The 21,670-nt window shown below is 43.0% G+C and overlaps 1 protein-coding gene and 1 non-coding gene across 6 annotated transcripts in view; one reads left to right on the forward strand and one right to left on the reverse strand.

Moving 5' to 3' along the window:
* Nucleotides 1–21,670, reverse strand: part of KCNT2 (potassium sodium-activated channel subfamily T member 2) — a 368,421-nt gene that overhangs the window by 146,600 nt on the left and 200,151 nt on the right. For all 5 annotated transcript variants that reach the window (XM_038757817.1, XM_038757815.1, XM_038757816.1 and 2 more), the window contains 2 exons: nt 9,896–10,076; nt 3,917–4,081 (listed from right to left, as the gene is read on the reverse strand). In XM_038757817.1, the coding sequence (XP_038613745.1) occupies nt 3,917–4,081; nt 9,896–10,076 (346 nt within the window). The remainder of the gene's footprint in view (nt 1–3,916; nt 4,082–9,895; nt 10,077–21,670) is intronic.
* On the forward strand, nt 7,008–7,145 carry LOC119938939. The gene has a single exon (XR_005454623.1). It is a non-coding gene; the product is annotated as a small nucleolar RNA SNORA7 (small nucleolar RNA).

A 21,670-nucleotide genomic window follows, 5' to 3' on the forward strand; every position in this document is an offset into this window, starting at 1 on the left:
CATCTATCTTGCCACCGACCCCTGGCCCATGTCCTGTCTCAGGCCTGGAACACCCTCCCTCCTCAAATCTGACAGACAATTAATCTAACCCCCTTCAAAGCCTTGTTGAGGGCATATCTCCACCAGGAAGCCTTCCCTGACTCAGCAGCCCTTTCCTCTTCTCCCAGTCCCTTCTGCATCACCCTGACTTGCTCCCTTTATTCCTCCCTCCTCCCTTCCTTAAAGTCTAGAGGGAGGGAGCTTAGAGTCTGATAATAATGATGGTATCTGTTAAGCTCCTACTATGTGCCAAGCACCGTACTAAACTCTGGGGTAGATACAAGCTAATCAGGTTGGACACAGTCCCTGTCCCGTATGGAGCCCACAGTCTTAAATCCCCATTTTATGGATGAGGTAACTTAGGAACAGAGAAGTTAATTGACTTGCCCAAGGTCACACAGCTGGCAAGTGGTGGGGCTGGAATTGGAATCCAGTCCTTCTGATTCCCAGGTCCATGGTCTATCCACTAGGCCATACTGCTTCCTATGCAACCCAGTCTAGAGGGCTGAATTGTGGACAAAAAGTGAGTGGCTGTGGGGTCATCAGAAATAGCCACCTAAATAATGAAGATTCTGAAGGGGATGGAGAAGGAGAGAAGGAACGTGAGAATGGGATCAAATGGTTCAAGAAATTGGACATGGGTCCTGGGGGGTAGTAGATATTAGTGACCAGTAATTTGGAAGACATACACTTAGGGTTGAAGCCATGGGAACAATGGGAGAAGCTGATGTTGTAGGCTTTAAAAAACAGAAAGAGAAAGGGGTGGCAAATGGCACTGGGGAAAAAACGAACTGACCCCTCTCCCTTTCTTAGTGAGTCTTGGTTAGTGGGAGAAGAAATTCAAGCCCTCACTTTCCCTTAATGGAATTTATTAATAATGGAATTTATTAAGTGCTTACTATGTGCAAAGCACTGTTCTAAGCTCTGGGGAGATTACAAGGTGATCAGATTGTCCCACGGGGGGCTCTCAGTTTTCATCCTCATTTTACAGATGAGGGAACTGAGGCATAGAGAAGTTAAGTGACTTGCCCAAAGTCACCCAGCTGACAATTGGCAGAGCCGGGATTTGAACCCATGACCTCTGACTCCAAAGCCCGGGCTCTTTCCACTGAGCCACGCTGCTCCCTTAAATACCTGAATGATTTAAGCTTCTCAACTATCTGAATAATTTGCTATTATAATTATAGCCTAAGCAAGGGCATCTCAGTTTGTGGGAAAATTCATTTTATTTGCTCACATAACAAGCTAGGCTTGCAAGCACAAAGTGACAGCTGGCAATTATCCAGTTAGTTTGGACTTTGTAGAGAGGTAACTTGCTTTGGGGTCTCATTGTCCAGCAAAGTAAATTTAATACTTATCCAAATCAAGCCTTCCCCTAACTTGGTGTTGGGTAGACCTGGCTTGAATGATTTTAAATAAATTAGTCCATAAGCAGTTGCCAGCCACATAAAAGCAGCAAGGCTACTACATAATTTTGGTTTCTCTGACACAGTCCTCTCCGAGCCTATCTCCTACTTTTCTGGCCACATCTAAATATGTAAATTGTATATTGTAAATATGTACAAATAAAATAAAGAGTATCACTGTAGCACAAATTCATTCATTCAGTCAGTCGTATTTATTGAGCGCTTACAGTGTGCAGAGCACTGTACTAAGCGCTTGGGAAGTCCAAGTTGGCAACATATAGAGACGGTCCCTACCCAACAGTGGGTTCACAGTCTAGAAGGGGGAGACAGACAACAAAGCAAAACATATTAACAAAATAAAATCAATAGAATAAATATGTACAAATAAAATAGAGTATTACTGTAGCACAAATTCATTCATTCAATCGTATTTATTGAGTGCACTTAGAACAGTGCTTTGCAAATAGCACTTAATTAATTCATGCATTCAATCATATTTATTGAGCACTTACTGTGTGAAGAGCACTGTACTAAGAGCTTGGGAAGTCCAAGTTGGCAACATATAGAGACGGTCCCTACCCAACAGTGGGCTCACAGTCTAGAAGGGGGAGACAGAGAACAAAACAAAGCATGTTAACAAAATAAAATAGTGGACTCACAGTCTAGAAAATGCCAAATGCCTAATTGGCGCAGAGATACACTGACCACCTTGAAACTCTACCGCTCTAGGGATGGGAGGAAAGAAGCAGCGTGGCTCAGTAAGAAGGAGCATGGCTCAGTGGAAAGAGCACGGGCTTTAGAGTCAGAGGTCATGGGTTCAAATCCTGGCTCCGCCACTTGTCAGCTGTGTGACTTTGGGCAAGTCACTTAACTTCTCTGGGCCTCAGTTCCCTCATCTGTAAAATGGGGATTAAGACTGTGAGCTCCCCATGGGACAACCTGATCACCTTGTATCTCCCCAGTGCTTAGAACAGTACTTTGCACATAGTAAGTGCTTAACAAATGCCATCATTTTTATCTTCTCTGCCTCTTTCTCCTGCTCCTGCTCTGCCTCCCAAACTTTTACTGAGGATCTCCTGTGAGGTTCAGTTCTGGGTCCCCACCTACTCTCAATCTACATCACTGTTTTGGGGAGCTCATCTGCTTTCAAGGCTTCAACTACCACCACAACGTAGACAACTCCCAAATCTACCTATTTCTTCTCAGCAATCTCACATTGTTTCCTGCCTCCAGCGGGATTTCCTGCCAACACCTCCAGCTCAAAATGTCCAAAAGTGAACTCCTCATCTCTCTGCCCAAATCCTCTTCTACTTGTAACTTGCCCATCACAGTTGACAACACCAGGGTCCTCCCCTTCTCGAAAAACTGTAGCTTTGACTCTTTGATTCCTCTGTCCCTTTCCAGCCTGAAGTTAACATTAGTCACTAAATGCTGTTGGTGTTTCCTCTACAATATGTCCAGTCAGTCAGTCAGTAAGCAGTACTTATTGAACAACCACTGTGTGCAGAGAACTGTACTAAACACTTAGGAGAGTACAATACAGATTCTACCCCTTCCTTCCCACCCAAACTGCCACCATGCTGGTCCAAACACTTGCCAAATCCCTGCTCAACTATGGCTTCAGCCTCCTCACATACCTCCCTGCCCTTCCCTCTGTCTCTCCCCTCTCTAGTCCACACTTCACTCTGCTGCCTAGATCATTTTTCTAAAACATCATTTCTTGCATCTCTCTCCATTCCTCAAAAAACCTCCAATGGCTGCCCAATCTTCTCTACCCAACAGAAACTCCTGACCATCATCTTTAAGGCATTCATTCTGCTTCATTCCTCTGAGGTCAACCCACTCATTATGACTTCTCATCTCTCTCTTCATCGAATTCTCATTCTGGCCATCCCTCCTTCTTCAAACTCTCTCCCCTTTCATATCTTCCAGACCACTGCTCTGCCCATCTTGAATGTCTTTCTGAAAATTGCATGCCCTCCAGGAGGCCTTCCTTGATAATCACTCATCTGTTCACCATATTTCCTCCCCATTGCCATTTCAACACTTCCTCATCATCTAAATACTTAGTTTTCTGCCCTTCCTTTAAAGCTCTTAAGTATGTATCTTTACACTCTATTGCTTCCCTTTAGCTGGCATTTATTTTTCCATTTTCTCCCCTTTACCAAAAGCTTAGTTCAGTGCTCTACATGAAGTAAGTGCTTAATAAATACTATCAATTGATTGGTTGACGGGAAACTCCTAAGTTGATTCAGTAGAAACTCTCTGTAGTATGGCATACTTCCAATTGGAAGGTTTAATAAAAACTGCAGTATCTCATATATGCTGCTATATTTTATCTGGGGCTTTCTCATTTGCTCCTTTCTGAATCAGGTTATAAACATGAGGGCTTTCCAATAAGTCAGACTACACCATCTTCTAATTGAGTTTATCACTGTTGACTTAGAGTTTAAATTCCCCATATACTGTACCTGTAAACGAGGATGAGCATAAAACTCATTTAAGAAATCCATAAGCAGGTCGATCTTCAGAGAACTGACACAGAGTACAACATGTTTCTCTGTCTGTGCTCTATGACGACTGTAGTTTCCACCAGACTTCTGCCTCTCCATCCACAAATAGGCGAGTTGCTCGAACTGTAACCATTCATTGTGTGTGGAGAAAAGACAGAAATGGAAATCAGATTATGTTTCTGCAATCAGTTATATTTGTTTAATTGCTTACAATGAGCAAAACTGTGATAAAAATGCATTGTGGAAGTTAATCGGCTCCAAAGTAGAAGAGAGATAGAAAATGTGTGGCAGTGTTAGCCTATTTCCTGCACTATATTTTTGAGTCCTGCAATGTTTCTACAAGGAAATAAAGTGTTCTTTTGACAATCAATTAAGGGTTCAGATTTAAAATGCCTTTATGAGGGGATGAGCAAAATAAGAATCTATGTCAGCGAGATCAGCTAGCAAGCTGGGCTAGTTTCTCTTCTTACATAATTCAAAGGGTATCTTAGCAGTGACAAAACTTATTTTTTCCAATAAACATCTTTGATCCTGTTGCAAAATCTGATGGACCACAATTCAAGCCCTGCTTAAATCCCACCTCCCAAGACATATATACCATTTTATATCCATATATAGTCTATCACTTTTGGATGTGTTTATACCTATCCTCAGCACCCTTGTATATAATAATAATAATATTTGTGAACCACTTCCTATATGTCAATCATTGTTCTAAGCACTGGGGTAGATTCAAGATAATCAGGTTGGATACAGTCCTTGCCCACATGGGGCTCACAGTCGAAGTCAGAGGGAGAAGGATTTAATCCTCATTTTATGGATGAGGTAACTGAGTACAGAAGTTAAGTGATTTGACCGAGATCACACAGCAGGCAAATGGCAGACTCAGGATTAGAACTCAGGTCCTCTGATTCCCAGGCCTGTGCTCTTTCCACGAGGCTATCCACCTAGTGAGAAGTAGCCTGGCTAATGGATAAAGCCCGGGCCTGAGGATCAGAAGGTCCTGTATTCTAATCCAGGCTCCACCACCAATGGACCTGTGTGACCTTGGACAAGTCTTGCACAAAGTAAGCGCTTAACAAATACCATCATTATTATTCACTTCTCTGTGCCTCACATCTCATCTGTAAAATGGGGATTAAGACTATAAGCACCATGTGGGACAGAGACAGTGTCCAACCTGATTTGCTTGTATCCACCCAAGTGCTTAGTACAGTGCCTGGCACATAGTAAGTGCTTAACAAATGCCACAATTATTATTATTATTATTATTATTATCATTATTATGGCAAAAACAATAATTACAAGAAGATAGCTTGGGGCTCCCCACCTCCACCACCAAGGCTTCAGTTTCCATGGGGCAATGCCTATCTAACCTGGCAATATGCTTCGTGTCCATGTAGGAAGGAAAATTATAAATCTGCTCCCGCATCCCAGTGGAGCTACAGCTACAGGGAGAATGTCTGAGTCGGATCTATCTCCCAACTGAAGTTGTGCTCAGAAAGGAGAAGATTGCCCCTTTTCCCCTTCAAAGTTGGACTGTTCTAGGAGGAGATGAAAATAATCAGTAGGAAACATCATGTTGTGCCTTGAGGGCAGGTCAAATGCATTCTGGTGTCCACAGATTTATGCCTATAAAACCCTCACAGACACCCACTTCTGAGCAGACGACAAATGGCTCATGGAAAATGATTCTCCAATTGGATAACTTTTTCTTTTTTGACAACTCTATGTAAATCTTTTAAATTTGTCTCCCCTACAGAGGCTAAGTGCAGTGGGCAGGGAGCATGTCACTTCTTCTATCTTCCCAAGTAATTAGTAATTCAGTGCACTTCATTCTGATGTGTTTGTGCTGCTCTCTACATTCTGTTTGTTCTTCCTCACTACAAATATTATTTTTGCTTTTTTCTCCCATTATATTCCAGTTTCTTGAGGGCAGAAAATATGTTTCTTGCAACTTTGTACTGTCACAGGCACATGGTATGGTGCCTAGAATTCAGCAGGCACTCAAAAAATGCCACTGATTGAAACACCATTCTATTTTCACTTTAGAGATCGTTTAACCCAATCAATCAGTCAGATGTATTTATTGAGCACATACTGTGAAAAGAGCACCCAGCACTTGGGAAAGTACAATACAACTGAGGTGATAGACATGATTCCTGTCCACAACTAGTTTGCAGTCTATGAGGTAATAGACATTAAAATAGGTTACGGATAAAGGAAAGAGTAGTACTGGGGCTGGGATGAGTATCAAAGTGCTTAAGGGATTCATTCATTCATTCATTCATTCATTCAATCGTATTTATTGAGCGCTTACTGTGTGCAGAGCACTGTACTAAGCGCTTGGGAAGTACAAGTCAGCAACTTATAGAGATGGTCCCTACCCAATAACGGGCTCACAGTCTAGAAGGAGGAGACAGACAACAAAACAAAACATAGACAGGTGTCAAAATCATCAGAAAAAAATAGAATTAAAGCTATATGCACATCATCAACAAAATACATAGAATGGTAAATATGTACAAGTAAAATAAATAGAGTAATAAATCTGTACAAACATATACAAGTGCTGTGGGGAGGGGAAGGAGGTATGGCGGGGGGGTGGGGAGGAGGAGAGGAAATAGGAGGAAGGCCTCCTGGAGGAGGTGAGCTCTCACATTATATGGCTGGCACAATCATCTACCAGGAAACTCTTCCAGCTAAACAGGCTACAAGCTTCTTTCAAAGTGTCGAGTCAAGATCTAATAACTTTAATGCTTATGTTTGTGCTCACACCTCATATGCAAGACATGCAGATGATTATGGATATTTATAGGGTCATTACAACACTATTAACTGATACTAAGCCTGAAGAATAATAAGATTATATACCAGTCACCCAGAAAACCCTCTAGACAGCTGAAGGTTTTCAACAGCGACACAGTCAGCCTTCTCACAGCCAAGTGTAAAGTTGATGCACCGGAGATGACACATAAGGGAAAAAAGGGCATAATCTGAGAAGGTTTCTTAGATGAGATATGATTTTAGGAAAAGCAGCATCGTCTATCCCCTCTCAGGGTCGCACCTGGAGAGTTTCCAGTACGCTACCAGTCTCGGCTACGGGAGGGAGAGTCAAGCAGAGACCTACCCATTCCATTCCTAGCTTGGCCAGTGGCTAGCGAGTGGAAGGCGATCTGCTACAAGTCAAAACTCACCCACGCTGGGCAGCAGCGGCACGGGAGAGAGTCGAGGGCAGAGACTCGAGTTTACTGCGCGGAAGGAGGCAATGGTATACCAATTCTGGACTTTTACCAAGAAAACTCTATGGATTCACCCCCATAATGATTGCTGATGGAGGTGGGGCGTTCTGGGGGAGATGTGTCCATGGGGTCGCTATGGGTCAGAAACGACTTGACGGCATAAGACAAGACAAGCATGGTCTAGTGGATAGAGCACAGGCCTGGAAGTTAGAAGGACTCTATTTCCAGCTCTGCCGCTTGCCTGCTGTGTGATCCTGGGCAAGTCACTTCACGTCCCTATGCCTCAGTTACCTCATCTGTAAAATGGGGATTTAGACTGTGTGCTTCATATGGGACATGGACTGGGTCCAATCTAAATAACTTGTATCTACCTTGGTGCTTGGTGCCTCGTATGTACTGAGAGCTGAACAAATACCAATTAAAAAATATACAATAGAGTGTTTAGAAGGTGTGGGGAGTGGTGGACTGTTGGATATAAGAATAATAATGATAATTATGGCATTTGTTAAGCATTTACTATGTGCCAACCACTACTCTAAGAGCTGGGGTAGATACAAGGTAATCAGGTGGACACAGTCCCTGTCCCTTGTGGGGCTCACAGTCTTAATCCCCATTTTACAGAAGAGGTAACTGAGGCACAGAGAATTTAAGTGACTTGCCCAAGGTCACACAACAGACAAGTGGCAGAGCCTGGATTAGAACCCAGGTTCTTCTGATTCCCAGGCCCATGCTTTATCCACTAAGCCACGCTGCTTCTCCAATTATTAATAATAATTATTATTGATTGAGTACTTTGAAGTCGATGGTAGGGATTACCATACAATTAGATAATTTATCCCAATAAGAAAATTTAAAAACTATTCTTCATGGGTTTCATCAGTAACAAAGGATTTAGAGGGGTTTTGCATTTCTCTGTATTTCTGTCTCTGTGTCTTTAACACTTTTTTTATCCCCCTTCTTCACTTTTCCCTTCTGATTTGGAAATAGATGAATTTTTCTGAGCTCATATTTCTCTTCCCTCTTCTTCAACTCAATCTCCTTCCTTCTTTGGAACTGTCCAGCTCTTTGGGGAACCTTAACATTGTAGTTTCTCATGTATTTTTTTCCAGTGCCAGGGCAGGAGCTTCAATAAGGCAGAGAGCCAGGCCAGTCAAGAACCATTCCATGGCTGCCAAAAAAAAAAAAAATCCTCATTGGCCTCTGCATTCTGCTCACTCCAGTAACTCAGTTAAAAAACTCCACTGCCAACCTCCCCCACTTGCTTTATTGCAAAGAAAGCAAACCAGAAATCATTTTACCATAGGGAAATGTGTGGTTTTGGATTCCCATTCCAGAAGATGTCCATAATTAGCTTTTCTTCTCAACATAGAGAAATCTAGAACCCATGTCCCCTTCTGAGTCTGGAAAAGCATCACAAAGGGGTAGAAAAGCATATCCGTCTTCCATTCTCCATTTGGGTCGTACTGCCTGTGATTGAAATGGCAAACTCACTCCTTGCCAGTGGCCATCTCTGGGGGTTTTGACAGGGGAGCATCATACACTGCCTCTAGAGAAAACTCATCCTCTAGCCTGTAAGCTCATTTTGTGCAGGGAAAGAATCTTTTGACTGTTACAATGTACTCTCCCAAGCACACAGTAAGCGTTCAATACATAAGACTGACTGAATGAATGATCAATGAAGAAAGTTTCTGATGGAGTCCAGCCAGGGCCACAGTGCCCAGTGCAGAATCACTATCTGCTCTGTTAACATATCCCGCTTATGCTTGTTGCTGTTATCCTACGGCACGGCAGTGCACAAGACAAAAAGTCATGACACGTAAGTGACACGTAAAAGGCACAGGTGAGGGATGATCACCCCAGTGATCTGGGAACAGTGGCTTGAAGTTGATACTATGTGAGTGGATTTTCCAAGCCAAGAGAGACTTCGATAAATACTCTTGAAAGCACTCCAGAAAGACCCCTGAAAGGCTCAACTTGTAAAATGATTTAGATGAAATAGAAAATCACTGTTAGGATTCCTGACTCATTACTCCAATTTTTGGGGGAAGTTGAAGAAAATTATACAGAACATTCTCAAAGCATAAAATAAAATATATTCTGAGACATGAATATTTCACCTGAGATTAATTTTCAATTTGGATGACAGTCATAAACATTCAGAAGGGAGTTCTATACAAAGTCAGAAACATTTGTTGTAATGAAGCTGGGCACCATGCACACATGAGTTTGGTATCCTTGAATACATTTGAAAAGCTATTATGTATGAAAGCAGGGTAATAATAATAATAATAATACTCAGAGGGATAGAAAAGGGTTCATTGTGAAAAAATATTATCAGAGGGGAAAACTGTAGGACTATGAAATTACATAATGGTTCATTCATTCATTCAATCGAATTTATTGAGCACTTACCATGTGCAGAGCACTGTACTAAGCGCTTGGGAAGTACAAGTTGGCAACATATAGAGACGGTCCCTACCCAACAACGGGCTCACAGTCTGGAGGGTTGTTACGAATGACTACGGGTGCTGTCTTCTTTACATTTTGCTTATTTTACTTAATTTTGTAAATGTCTATAAACAACAAATTAATTCAAATATCACCTGAGCTTCCTGATACAAAAAAATGTAATATATCAAAATTTACAGCAGCAGTGACACCTCTTTAAAATGAAAATATGGTCAATCAATTTTACCTGGATGGGTAGCACTACAAGAGCAACGCAGATCATCACGACGACAAACAGTTTTGAGGGCCAGAATTTAGGCGTGACGTCCCCAAAGCCAACAGTAGAAAACGTCACTATGCAGAAATAAAGGGAGTCAAAGAGGGTCAGCTTGTTCCCTGCACGCTCCAGGTGTTGAATTCCACAAATACTAAGTAAAGAAGAAAAATTCAAATTAACATCTTTTAGGTTGGGTCACATGCAGTTACTTATGATTCTGCTAACAGGGAAATATCTATCTTCCAAAGGTCAATTATTACAGGTATGTCAGTATCCTATATTTCAACAGTCTTCATGTTAAAAATTATTCTTCATAACAAAAACATTTCGCCCAGGCTACTCTCATTAATGGATGGCCCTAAAAGAAAAAAATTAAATAAATAAAACAGCAAAACGTTCTACTAATGGAAAGATACTTAGGGAATGCAGGCGTTGTTTGCCAACAATTGCAGGTGCAGGTCTATTCCATGCTGAAAATAGAAGGGAATTCTACTGGAAAATATCCCTACCAGATTGTCTAATTAATGATAAAAAAAACTCTGAAAGGATGACAAGGTCATTCTGTTCCCTGGCAACCAGCCATCAAAGTCATTTGCTGTCCAACTCCACCAAATTCCTTGAATTTTCCCAGTGTGGTCTTTAAAAGCACAAATTCAGAGTGTTTTGTGGGGGGAAGGGAAATATATCTTTTGCTTCTTTTGTAGTCCTCCTAGTACTTAGTACATGGAATGGATTCAAAAGGAGTCTAATTAAAATAATTTACTATTGCTTCCAGGTGCATCACACTGGGAAGGAAGATTCAAGGAACTTGGTGGAATTAAGCAACAAAATAGCCTTGATGGTTGGCTCTGTATGGCTATAACTGATGCAACAAATTCATTCATTCACTCATTCAATCGTAGTTATTGAGCACTTACTGTGTGCAGAGCACTGTACTAAGCGGTTGGAAAGTACAGTTTGGCAACAAACAGAGACAATCCCTGCCCAACAAGGGGCTCACAGTCTAGAAGGGGGGAGACAGACTTCAAAACAAGTAAACAGGCATCAACAGCATCAATATAAATAAATAGGATTATAGCTATATACACATCATTATTACACATAATTATTGTTGTTATTATGTGATGTTACCTAAGTGTTCTCTCCCCGTGCTTAGTTTAGTGGTCTGAACACAGTAAGGGCTTATTAAATACTATTCCTCCTCCCACTACAACTACGGATGTCAGTGGAAGTTGCCATAAAGGTCCAGTGGGAAAGTCTAGACTAATTGAAAACTCCAGGGCAGAGATATTATATTTAAAGATATCTTCATCGCTACCTATTTAACTTCCTTGAGTTCTCCAGCCTTCTGCCCAGAAATGGAAGTTGGGTCAAATGGCAACTATATCACTATTAATGAAGGAATAATTTTTTTCCTCTACATTCCTAGTAGGAATAATGGGTCGTCAAACATTCTTCTCTCTCATGTATCAAGTGACTACACATCTGGATTTGGATTGGTCACCCTGAGTTTTGACATGCCAAAGATGAGACCCATTAAGGGCTTTCATTCGGCTGGGATGATGGGCCAGAACTCTCAGTGGTAAGACAATAGAGAAGGCTGTAGGAGTCACTGCCACCCTTGCCAGGATAAATAAATTGGCCCTTAGGGTCATTAATAGGAGTAGCATATGTAACCAGATGCTGAATTTCCAGCTTCACTGAAAACATAAATCAATCAATCCATCAATCAATTAGGCATTGGACATTCATGCTATGCAGAGAATTGTAATAAATGCTTGGAGGAGTACTACAACAGAATAAGTAAACATGGTCCCTGCCTTCAAGAAGCTTACTGCTTGTCCAGTGGAATTTTTTTATGGTATTTTTTAAGCACTGTGTATCAGGCACTGTACTAAATGCCGGGGTAAATACAAGCTAATCAGGTTGGACCCAATCCCTGTCCCACCTGGAGCTCACAACCTTAATCCCCATTTTACATACAAAGGTAACTGAGGCACAGAGAAGTTAAGTGTCTTGCCCAAGGTCACACAGTGGCAGAGTTGGGACTAGAACCCAGGTCCTTCTGACTCCTGGGCCTGTGTTCTATCTATTAGGGCATGCTGATTTTATTCCCTACCACAACCTCCTGATTTGGCCTGGCCAGGTGCCCAGGAAGCCGTGATTGTTCCAAAGTCTGTTTCTATCCCTCACTCATTCATTCATTCATTCATTCAATTGTATTTATTGAGGGCTTACTGTGTGCACAGTACTGTATTAAGGGCTTGGGAGAGTACAATACAACAGTAACCAGACTCATTCCCTGCCCACATAGAGCTTATAGTGTAGTGAGGGGAGACAGACATTAATATAAATAAATGAATTACAGATATGTACATTCATTTATTCACTCATTCAATCATATTTATTGAGCACTTACTGTGTGCAGAGCACTGTATTAAGCACTTGGGAAGTACAAGTCGGCAACATATGGAGACGGTCCTTACCCAACAACGGGTTCACAGTCTAGAGTAAGTGCTGTGGGGTTCGGAGTGGGGAAGAACACAGGGAGCAAGTCAGGGTGACACAGAAGGGAGTGGGAAAAGAGGAAAGGGGGGCTTAGTCAGGGAAGGCCTCTTGGAGGAGATGTGCCTTCAATGAGACTTTGAAGAAGGGCAGAGTAATTATCTGCCGGATTTGAAGAGGGAAGGCATTCCAGGCCAGAGGCAGGATGTGGGCGAGGGGTCGGTGGCGAGATAAATGAGATCGAGGCACAATGAGACGGGTAGCACTAAAGGAGTGAAGTGTGCAGTCTGGGTTGTAGTAAGAGAGTAGCGAGACGATGTAGGAGGGGGCAAGATGATGGAGTGCTTTAAAGCCAGTGGTGAGGAATTTTTGTTTGAGGCGGAGGTGGGTGGACAACCACTGGAATTTTTTTGAGGACGAGGGTGACATGCCCTGAGTGTTTCTGTAGAAAAATCACCTGGGCAGCTGAGTGAAGTATGGACTGGAGTGTGAAGGGACAGGAGGCTGGGAGGTCAGCAAAGAGGCTGATGCAGTAATCCAGGAAGGAGAGGATGAGTGATTGTGTTAACGTGGTAGCAGTTTGGATGGAGATGATAGGGCCTCCTGTCTGCCTCCGCTATCCTTGCCAAACCCATCCATCTTGGGCACGAATTCTGGGACCATGAGGCAGCCAGGCAGGCCAGAGGCAGCAGCTTGACCTCAGGTCAAAGAACAGGGAACAAGTAGCAGAGACTTCGGGCAGAATAAACCCACTCTTGCCACTATCACATATTTTTCTCCTTCCTTCTCTAGCCTCTGTTTTCCTTCTTCACTTCCCTTTCTCCTCCTCATCATCAATCATATTTATTGAGTGCTTACTATGTGCAGAGCACTGTACTAAGCGCTTGGGAAGTACAAATTGGCAACATATAGAGACAGCCCCTACCCAACAGTGGGCTCACAGTCTAAAAGGGGGAGACAGAGAACAAAACCAAACATACTAACAGAATAAAATAAATAGAATAGATGTGTACAAGTAAAATAAATAAATAAATAAATAGAGTAATAAATATGTACAAACATATATACATATATACAGGTGCTGGGGGGAAGGGAAGGAGGTAAGATGGGGGGATGGAGAGGGGGACGAGGGGGAGAGGAAGGAAGGGGCTCAGTCTGGGAAGGCCTCCTGGAGGAGGTGAGCTCTCAGCTCCCCTTTCTTTTTGTTTTCTTCCCCTGAAGTCCTAGTCACAATAACCTGCCCCTTTAACCCTCTACCCATGTACCTATATTTAACACCTCAAGACCAGTCATGTTTCACTTGCCCTTAAAGCACACTGTCCACTCAACATCTCAGTGGCTACAACTGAGTGACCCTCAAAATCGAGAGCATTACTTGCCACCCACCTATCCACCCCCTTTAGTCTGTAAGCTTGTGTGGATAGGGAATGTGTCTGTTATATTGTTATATTGTACTCTCCCAAGTGCTCAGTATAGTGTCCCAGTGGTTGCCCGTCCACCTCCACATCAAACAAAAACTCATCACCAGTGGCTTTAAAGCACTCCATCACCTTGCCCTCTCCTACCTTACCTCACTACTCTCCTACTACAACCTAGACCGCACACTTCACTCCTCTACTGCTAACCTTCTCATTTATAATAATAATAATGGCATTTATTAAGTGCTTACTATGTTCAAAGCACTGTTCTAAGCTCTGGGGAGGATACAAGTTGATCAGGTTGTCCCACGAGGGGTTCACAGTCTTAATCCCCATTTTACAGATGAGGTAACTGAGGCACAGAGAAGTTAAGTGACTTGCTCAGAGTCACCCAGCTGACAAGTGGCAGAGCAGGGATTTGAACCCATGACCTCTGACTCCCAATCCCGGGCCCTTTCCACTGAGCCATGCTGCTTCTCATTGTGCTTCGATTTCACCTACCTCACTGCCGACCCCTTGACTATGTCCTGCCACTGGCCTGGAATGCCCTCGCTCCCTCCTCAAATCTGACAATTACTCTCCCCCATCTTCAAGCCTTAATGAAGGCACTTCTCTTCCAGGAGGCCTTCCCTGACTAAACCCCCCCTTCCCTCTTCTCCCACACCCTTCTGCATTGCCCTGACTTCCTCCCTTAGTTCTTCCCCCCAACCAGCCCCACAGCACTTATTCATTCAGCCGCATTTATTGAGCGCTTATTGTGTGCAGAGCACTGTCTTGGGAAGTACAAGTTGGCAACATATAGAGATGGTCCCTACCCAACAATGGGCTCACAGTCTAGAAGGGGGAGACAGACAACAAAACAAAACGTGTGGACAGGTGTCAAGTCTCCAGGACAAATAGAATTAAAGTTAAACTCACATCATTAACAAACTAAATAGAATAGTGAATATGTACAAGTAAAATAAATAGAGCAATAAATCTGTACAAACATATATAAAGGTGCTGTGGGAATATGTACATATCTGTAATTTATTTATTTATATTAATGTCTGACTGCCCCCTCCAGACTGTAAGCTCGTTGGGAGCAGAGAATGTGTCTCTTTATTGTTGCATTATACTCTCCCAAGCACTTAGTACAGTGTTCTGCACACAGTAAGCATTCAATAAATACGACAATGAAATATGATCGAATGCTCTGCATACAGTAAGCACTCAATAAATACAACTGACTGACTCTCTGACCCCCATTAATGTTGACCTTTTTTTGACTCATAACAGCATCATCTGAGTGTCCAATCAAAAGCTCTGGGGTCTGGGTGTTTGAAGCTTGCAGAGGGTGATTTATTTTGAAACTGTTATAGGGTAACTAACGCTTCTATTTCATAGCCTATTGTGAAAGAGAAAAAAGAACAAGAAGAAGAGAAAGGAAAGGCTTATGAATATTTAAGCATTTAATAATGGTTCTGGGGCATTATCCAAGAAAGTCGCATATTAGCCTTTGTAGTCGAAGAAACTCTAAAACAAAAGGACGAGCTCATATTTTCCTTATGCAGATGCTCACTCAGATAGTTCATCCAAAACATATGCCATCTCAGTTATTTGTGATAAGAGGTTGAAGGGGCAGGCAGAAATTGCAGCAGCAGTGAAAATATCCAGAAAACTATTCAAACTGAAGTTTCAGTTATTTTCAATCACTTACCCTACCAAAGTCTCTATCATTCATCGCAGTTTTCCCTCTCCTCTGGCTGAGATGCTAACGAACAATGAAATTCCCAAAATCTCAGGACAAGGAGAAGCAGGAGAGTAACAAAAAGTCCCCAACCCTCCTTATACTCCACTATTTCCCCCTACATGTAATTCATTTTAATGTGTCTCCCCTTGTAGACTGCAACCTACTGATGGGCAGAGATCGTCTGCTAATTCTGTTGCATCATACTCTCCCAAGCGCTTAGTACAGTGCTCTGAACATAGTAAGCACTCAATAAATATGATCGATTTATTGGTTGATTGTGTCAACCACCTCTAATATATTGTACTTTCACAAGTGCTTAGTACAGTGCTCTATACAATAAGCACTCAATAAATTTCATTGATTGGTAATCAGCTTCAGTATGTGCAATTTATCACAAATACCAAAGGTCAGACATACTGATTAGAAATATGAGACAATCAACCACCATTAACCTACTCATGTGTTATTACTCAAAACCTCTTGAAGAATAACACAATTCCTGGTGAATGTTAAAGGCATTGGACTCAAATTACTCATGCAACCCAAAGCATATAAGAAAACTGTAGTCACTATAACAAACTTTGTGGACAGTAGCGTCAGAGGTCATTTATCGTGTTCATGGCCATGAAGTCATAGCATTAACAAGAACAATTCCAAGGGGAAGTCAATAGAATATTATAGAACTGATTTTTATCATGATCAGGACTTTGCTAAGCGTAAATTGCAGTGTGACGCCCTTTTTTGCCTGCCTACCATTTTTTCCTTTTGCTGTTGGGAAATAACGCTCAGTATGCTATTATCTGAATTATTTCTTTACATTTCCAAAGATTCAAATTTAATTATATCAACATGTACGAAAATGAGTATAAGCCTTCCTGAAGAAAACACTTGGAATGAAGAGAAAAAATCCCCAGATATGTTCTCATTCAAAGAAAACTGCGAGCTACTACTTTATATTTAAGGTACCACTCTGTGTTTAAGAAACATGATTACCCATTTTGGGATTTTGCATCACGGGGAGTTTCCAAAGAGGTGGAGGGTGGAGATGCAGAGCACTGATGATGGCAATCACTGTCCCAAAAATGAGCTCAATGAACAGGCTGGGACAGACCTTTTTCCTCTTGAGTACTCTCATCTGCTTCCCTATCTCAATTCCCTTAAGATCTTGGGCTATGTCGAGGGATACATTAAATTTTTTTTTTGCTTTGTTTTGGGAGTTGGGATCAATGGGAACATGAGTGAACTAATCATATATATGCATATATACATGTATGTATATTTATCTCCCTTCTTTCATCATCATCAATCGTATTTATTGAGCGCTTACTGTGTGCAGAGCACTGTACTAAGCACTTGGGAAGTACAAGTTGGCAACACATAGAGACAGTCCCTACCCAGCAGTGGGCTCACAGTCTAAAAGGGGGAGACAGAGAACAAAACCAAACATACCAACAAAATAAAATAAATAGAATAGATATGTACAAGTAAAATAAATAAACAAATAAATAAATAAATAAATAAATAAATAAATAGAGTAATAAATATGTACAAACATATATACATATATACAGGTGCTGTGGGGAAGGGAAGGAGGTAAGATGGGGGGGATGGAGAGGGGGACGAGGGGGAGAGGAAGGAAGGGGCTCAGTCTGGGAAGGCCTCCTGGAGGAGATGAGCTCTCAGTAGGGCCTTGAAGGGAGCAAGAGAGCTAGCTTGGCGGATGGGCAGAGGGAGGGCATTCCAGGTATGGGGGATACAATATATCACAGAAGGGAGAGGGAATAATGGAAATGTGGACTTAGTTGGGAAAGGCCTCTTGGAGGACCTGGGATTTTAATTAGGCTTTGAAGGTGGGGAGTCATATATGAAAGGTGAGTGAGTTCCAGGACAGAGGCAGCAAGTGGGTCCTTGTCACCTCAATGCTATATTCTCCTTTCCTTTTCCAACTGGGTTGCAATCTATCCCCTCTGTGGACCACACCCCATTTCATGTCTTAAAATCATTCTCTGAGCCCTGGTCTCTGATGGCTATGTGCATTTCAAGTGACTTTTGGAATGATTCCCAGTACATGATCAACTCTCTAAATGTAACTGGCAAAAAGAAGAAATGTTTTCTCCTTGATTCTCATGATATGAGTCCCAAACCAGCCCTGCGGCATCTGAGCTATTCTTCACCCTGTCACATTACCCTCGCTTGCAAACCTATCCCTTGACTCCCAACCTATCCCTTACCTGTCCTTCTAGAAATGTTAAATCGGGGACAAAGGACAGAGGAGAAGCTGTGTGGTCTAGTGAATAGAGCAAGCACCTGGGAGTCAGAATGTCCTCTGTTCTAATCCCAGCTCCGCCACATGTCTGCTGTGCGACCTTGGACAAGTCACTTCACCTCTCTGTGCCTGAGCTACCTTATTTGTAAAATGGGGATGAAGACTGTGAGCCCCATGTGGGACAAGGACTGTGTCCAACCCAATTAGTTTGCATCTCACCAAGCATTTAGTACAGCTTGGCTCAGTGGAAAGAGCATGGGCTTTAGGGTCTGAGGTCAGGTGTTCAAATCCCAGCTCCGCCACTTGTCAGCTGTGTGACTTTGGGCAAGTCACTTAACTTCTCTGTGCCTCAGTTCCCTCATCTGGAAAATGGGGATGAAGACTGTGAGCCCCCCATGGGACAACCTGATGATCTTGTAACCTCCCCAGTGCTTAGAACAGTGCTTTGCACATAGTAAGCACTTAATAAATGTTATTATTATTATTATTATTATTATTAATTATTATTACAGGAGCTGATACACAGTTGGTGCTTAACAAATACCACTGAAAATCAAAAACTCTAGGGCTGAGATGGGCTGATGCTTCAGTTTGAAGCCTCCTTCTTGCAGTCAACTCCAACCTCCTTTCCCATACTCCAGCCCCTCTTTTCTTCCTTGGAACAGGAGGCAGGAATCCCCAGAAATGCCTCTTTGTGAACGATTCCTATAGTTTATGGCCCAAGGTGACCAGACCAAAATGCTTCATTCTCTCTGCACTGCCGATTGAAAAAAAAAAAATAAGGCTTTCAATCAATTAATGGTATTTACTAAGTGTCTACTGGGTGTAGAGCACTGTGTTAAGCAATTGGGAAAGTACAATTAGAGTTGGTAATAATCATAATAATTATGGTATTTTTTTAAGTGCTTACTATGTGCCAAGCACTGTTCTAAGCCCTGGGGTAGACACAGGGTAATCAGATTGCCCCATGTGGGGCTCACACTTTTAATCCCCATTTTACAGACAAGTTAACTGAGGCACAGAGAAGTGAAGTGACTCCCTCAAGGTCACACAGCAGACAAGTGGCGGAGGTGGGATTAGAACCCATCTCCTCTGACTCTCAAGCCTGGGCTCTTGCCACTAAGCCATGAGACACTTTCCCTGCCCACAAGTAGCTTACAGTCTTTCGGGGAGAGATGGAGAGTAAAATAAACTACATTTGGATATGTACATAAGTGCTTGTGAGGCTGAGGGAAAGTGAGTAATAATAATGATAATAATAATAATAATAATAATGGTATCTGTTTACCTCTCCTTGGCCTGATCCCTATCCACACTTTGGTCCCCAGAGGTCAGACCAAAGCTGGACATTTCTGGGCACATATCTACAACCAGTACCTGACAGTTGGCTCCAGTACGATGACTTGGCGATAGTCTTACTTAGAAGGGCTCAACTAGGAGTCCTTCAGGGATCTATTTGCTCTGCTACTTGTCTGCTGGGCAAATCACTTCGCTTCTCTATGCCTCAGTTACCTCATCTGTAAAATGGGGATTAAGACTGTGAGCCCCATGTGGGAAAGGGACTGTGTCCAACCCAATTTGCATCTGCCCCAGTGCTTAGATCAGCACCTGGCACATAGTGAGCACTTAACATATACGATTTAAAAAAACAGTGTATGCCCTCTCTGCTGAACTCCAGGACTACATCCGAGACTGTGAAATAAACCGGTCCCTGGCTCTCTGAGATGCCAATACTCATCCCGCCAGTGGAACCTAGGGCAGGGGGGTGAGGACAAGACACAGGTGAGATGGAGCTCAGATCCTGAGAAGGGTGGAAAGCAAGATCCCACTTTGAGTCCCAAATTGTAAGAGCTACTGTCCTGCGAAAGGCAGGGACCACTCTTCTGGCGCAGCTGTTCAAGGGCTGGAAGGAGGCCTCGGGCTCGTTGCCTGGATCCGAATGCTTGGGCTCACCTCCAACTCTTTCCTGCTCCTCTGGCCCCTGCCCGCCGCTTGGCTGGGGAGAGGAGCGAGGCCGAGGCAGGCCAGCACCAACCTGGTGGGATCTAGTCAATGCATCCTGCAGGTCCTAGAGTGATCTAAGCAGCAGTAGATTCTTAATAACAATAACTGTGGTATTTTTTAAGTGCTTACTATGTGCCAGGCACTGTAGTAAGCCATGGGGTGAAGACAAGCAAATCGGGTTGGACACAGTCCCTTGTCCTACATGGGACTCACAGTCTCAATCCTTATTTTACAGATGAGGTAACTTAGGCCCGGAGAAGTGAAGTGACTTGCCCAAGGTCACACAGCAGACAAATGTGTGGGACCCAGGGCTCTGCACAGGCTCAGGGGCGGGAGCAGCAGGCTTTCTAGGGACAGAGTCACCACCCTGCTCTCTCCCCATCCTCCTTTCCTTCCTGGTCCAGAGAAGCTAAAAAGTATCGCCCTCCACACCCGTGTACTTGACCCCAAGAGAGCTGTGATTTCAGTGAATCGTCTGGTGCCGGGATCCTCTCGCCTCAGGAAATACCCTACAGTGTCTGGAGCCAGAGTCCGAGGCTGCCCGGGACCCCAGAGGATGTTTTTGTTCATTTTAAGTCACAAATTTGGGAAGAAAGGGGCCCCAGAGACCTATTTCGAAAGGTCCCAGAATCCCTTGCTTTTTGGAGTTTACAGCTCAGAGGCCGAGGGCAGAAGGAGGAATCACTTGAGACAATGACACAGATTTTATAACTGAGCAATAAAAGCATTTGTACTCAGACCTGAAAATGCACTCAGAGCCTTAGTAGAGAGAACAGGGTCCTGGGAGTCAGAGGGCCTGGATTCTAATTCTGGGTCTGCCACTTGCCTCCTGTGTGAACTTCTCTCCTTCTACAGCTCAGCCCACACCCTTCGCTCCTCTGTCGCTAACCTCCTCACTGTACCTGAGCCCCCCTTTTCCTCTCCTCCTCCCCATAATAATAATAATAATAATAATAATTATGATGGCATTTGTTAAGCGCTTACTATGTGCAAAGCACTGTTCTAAGCGCTGGGGGGATACAAGGTGATCAGGTTGTCCCACGTGGGGCTCACAGTCTTAATCCCCATTTTACAGATGAGGTAACTGAGGCACAGAGAAGTTAAGTGACTTGCCCAAGTTCACACAGCAGACATGTGGCAGAGCTGGGATTCGAACCAATGACCTCTGATTCCAAAGCCCATGCTCTTTCCACTGAGCCACGCAGCTTCCCTGCTCTACCTGCTCCCCATCCCCCCTGCTCTACCTCCTTCCCCTACCCACAGCATCTGTATACATGTTTGTACAGATTTATTACTCTATTTATTTTACTTGTACATATTTACTATTCTATTTATTTTGTTAATGATATGCATCTGCCTTTAATTCTATTTGTTCTGACAACTTGACTCCTGTCCACATGTTTTGTTTTGTTGTCTGTCTCCCCCTTCTAGACTGTGAGCCCGTTGTTGGGTAGGGACCGTCTCTATATGTTGCCAACTTGTACTTCCCAAGCGCTTAGTACAATGCTCTGCACACAGTAAGTGCTCAATAAATACGATTGAATGAATGAATGAACTTGGACCAGTCACCTAACTTTGTGCCTCAGTTACTGCATCTGTAAAATGGAGATTAAATACCTATTCTCTTTCCTAGTTAGACTGTGAACCTCATGTAGTACAGGGATGAGTCCAACCTGATTATCTTGTATCAACCCCAGCGCTTAGTTCAGTGCCTGATACATAGTAAGCCTTTGACACATTCCATTAAAAATAAATAAAACAGGTATTGAACCCCCACTTCACATACAAGAAAACTGAGAAATTGTGACTGCCCAGATTCA

Source organism: Tachyglossus aculeatus, chromosome 16 (assembly GCF_015852505.1).
Source record: "Tachyglossus aculeatus isolate mTacAcu1 chromosome 16, mTacAcu1.pri, whole genome shotgun sequence".
Classification (NCBI taxonomy): Eukaryota; Metazoa; Chordata; class Mammalia; order Monotremata; family Tachyglossidae; genus Tachyglossus; species Tachyglossus aculeatus.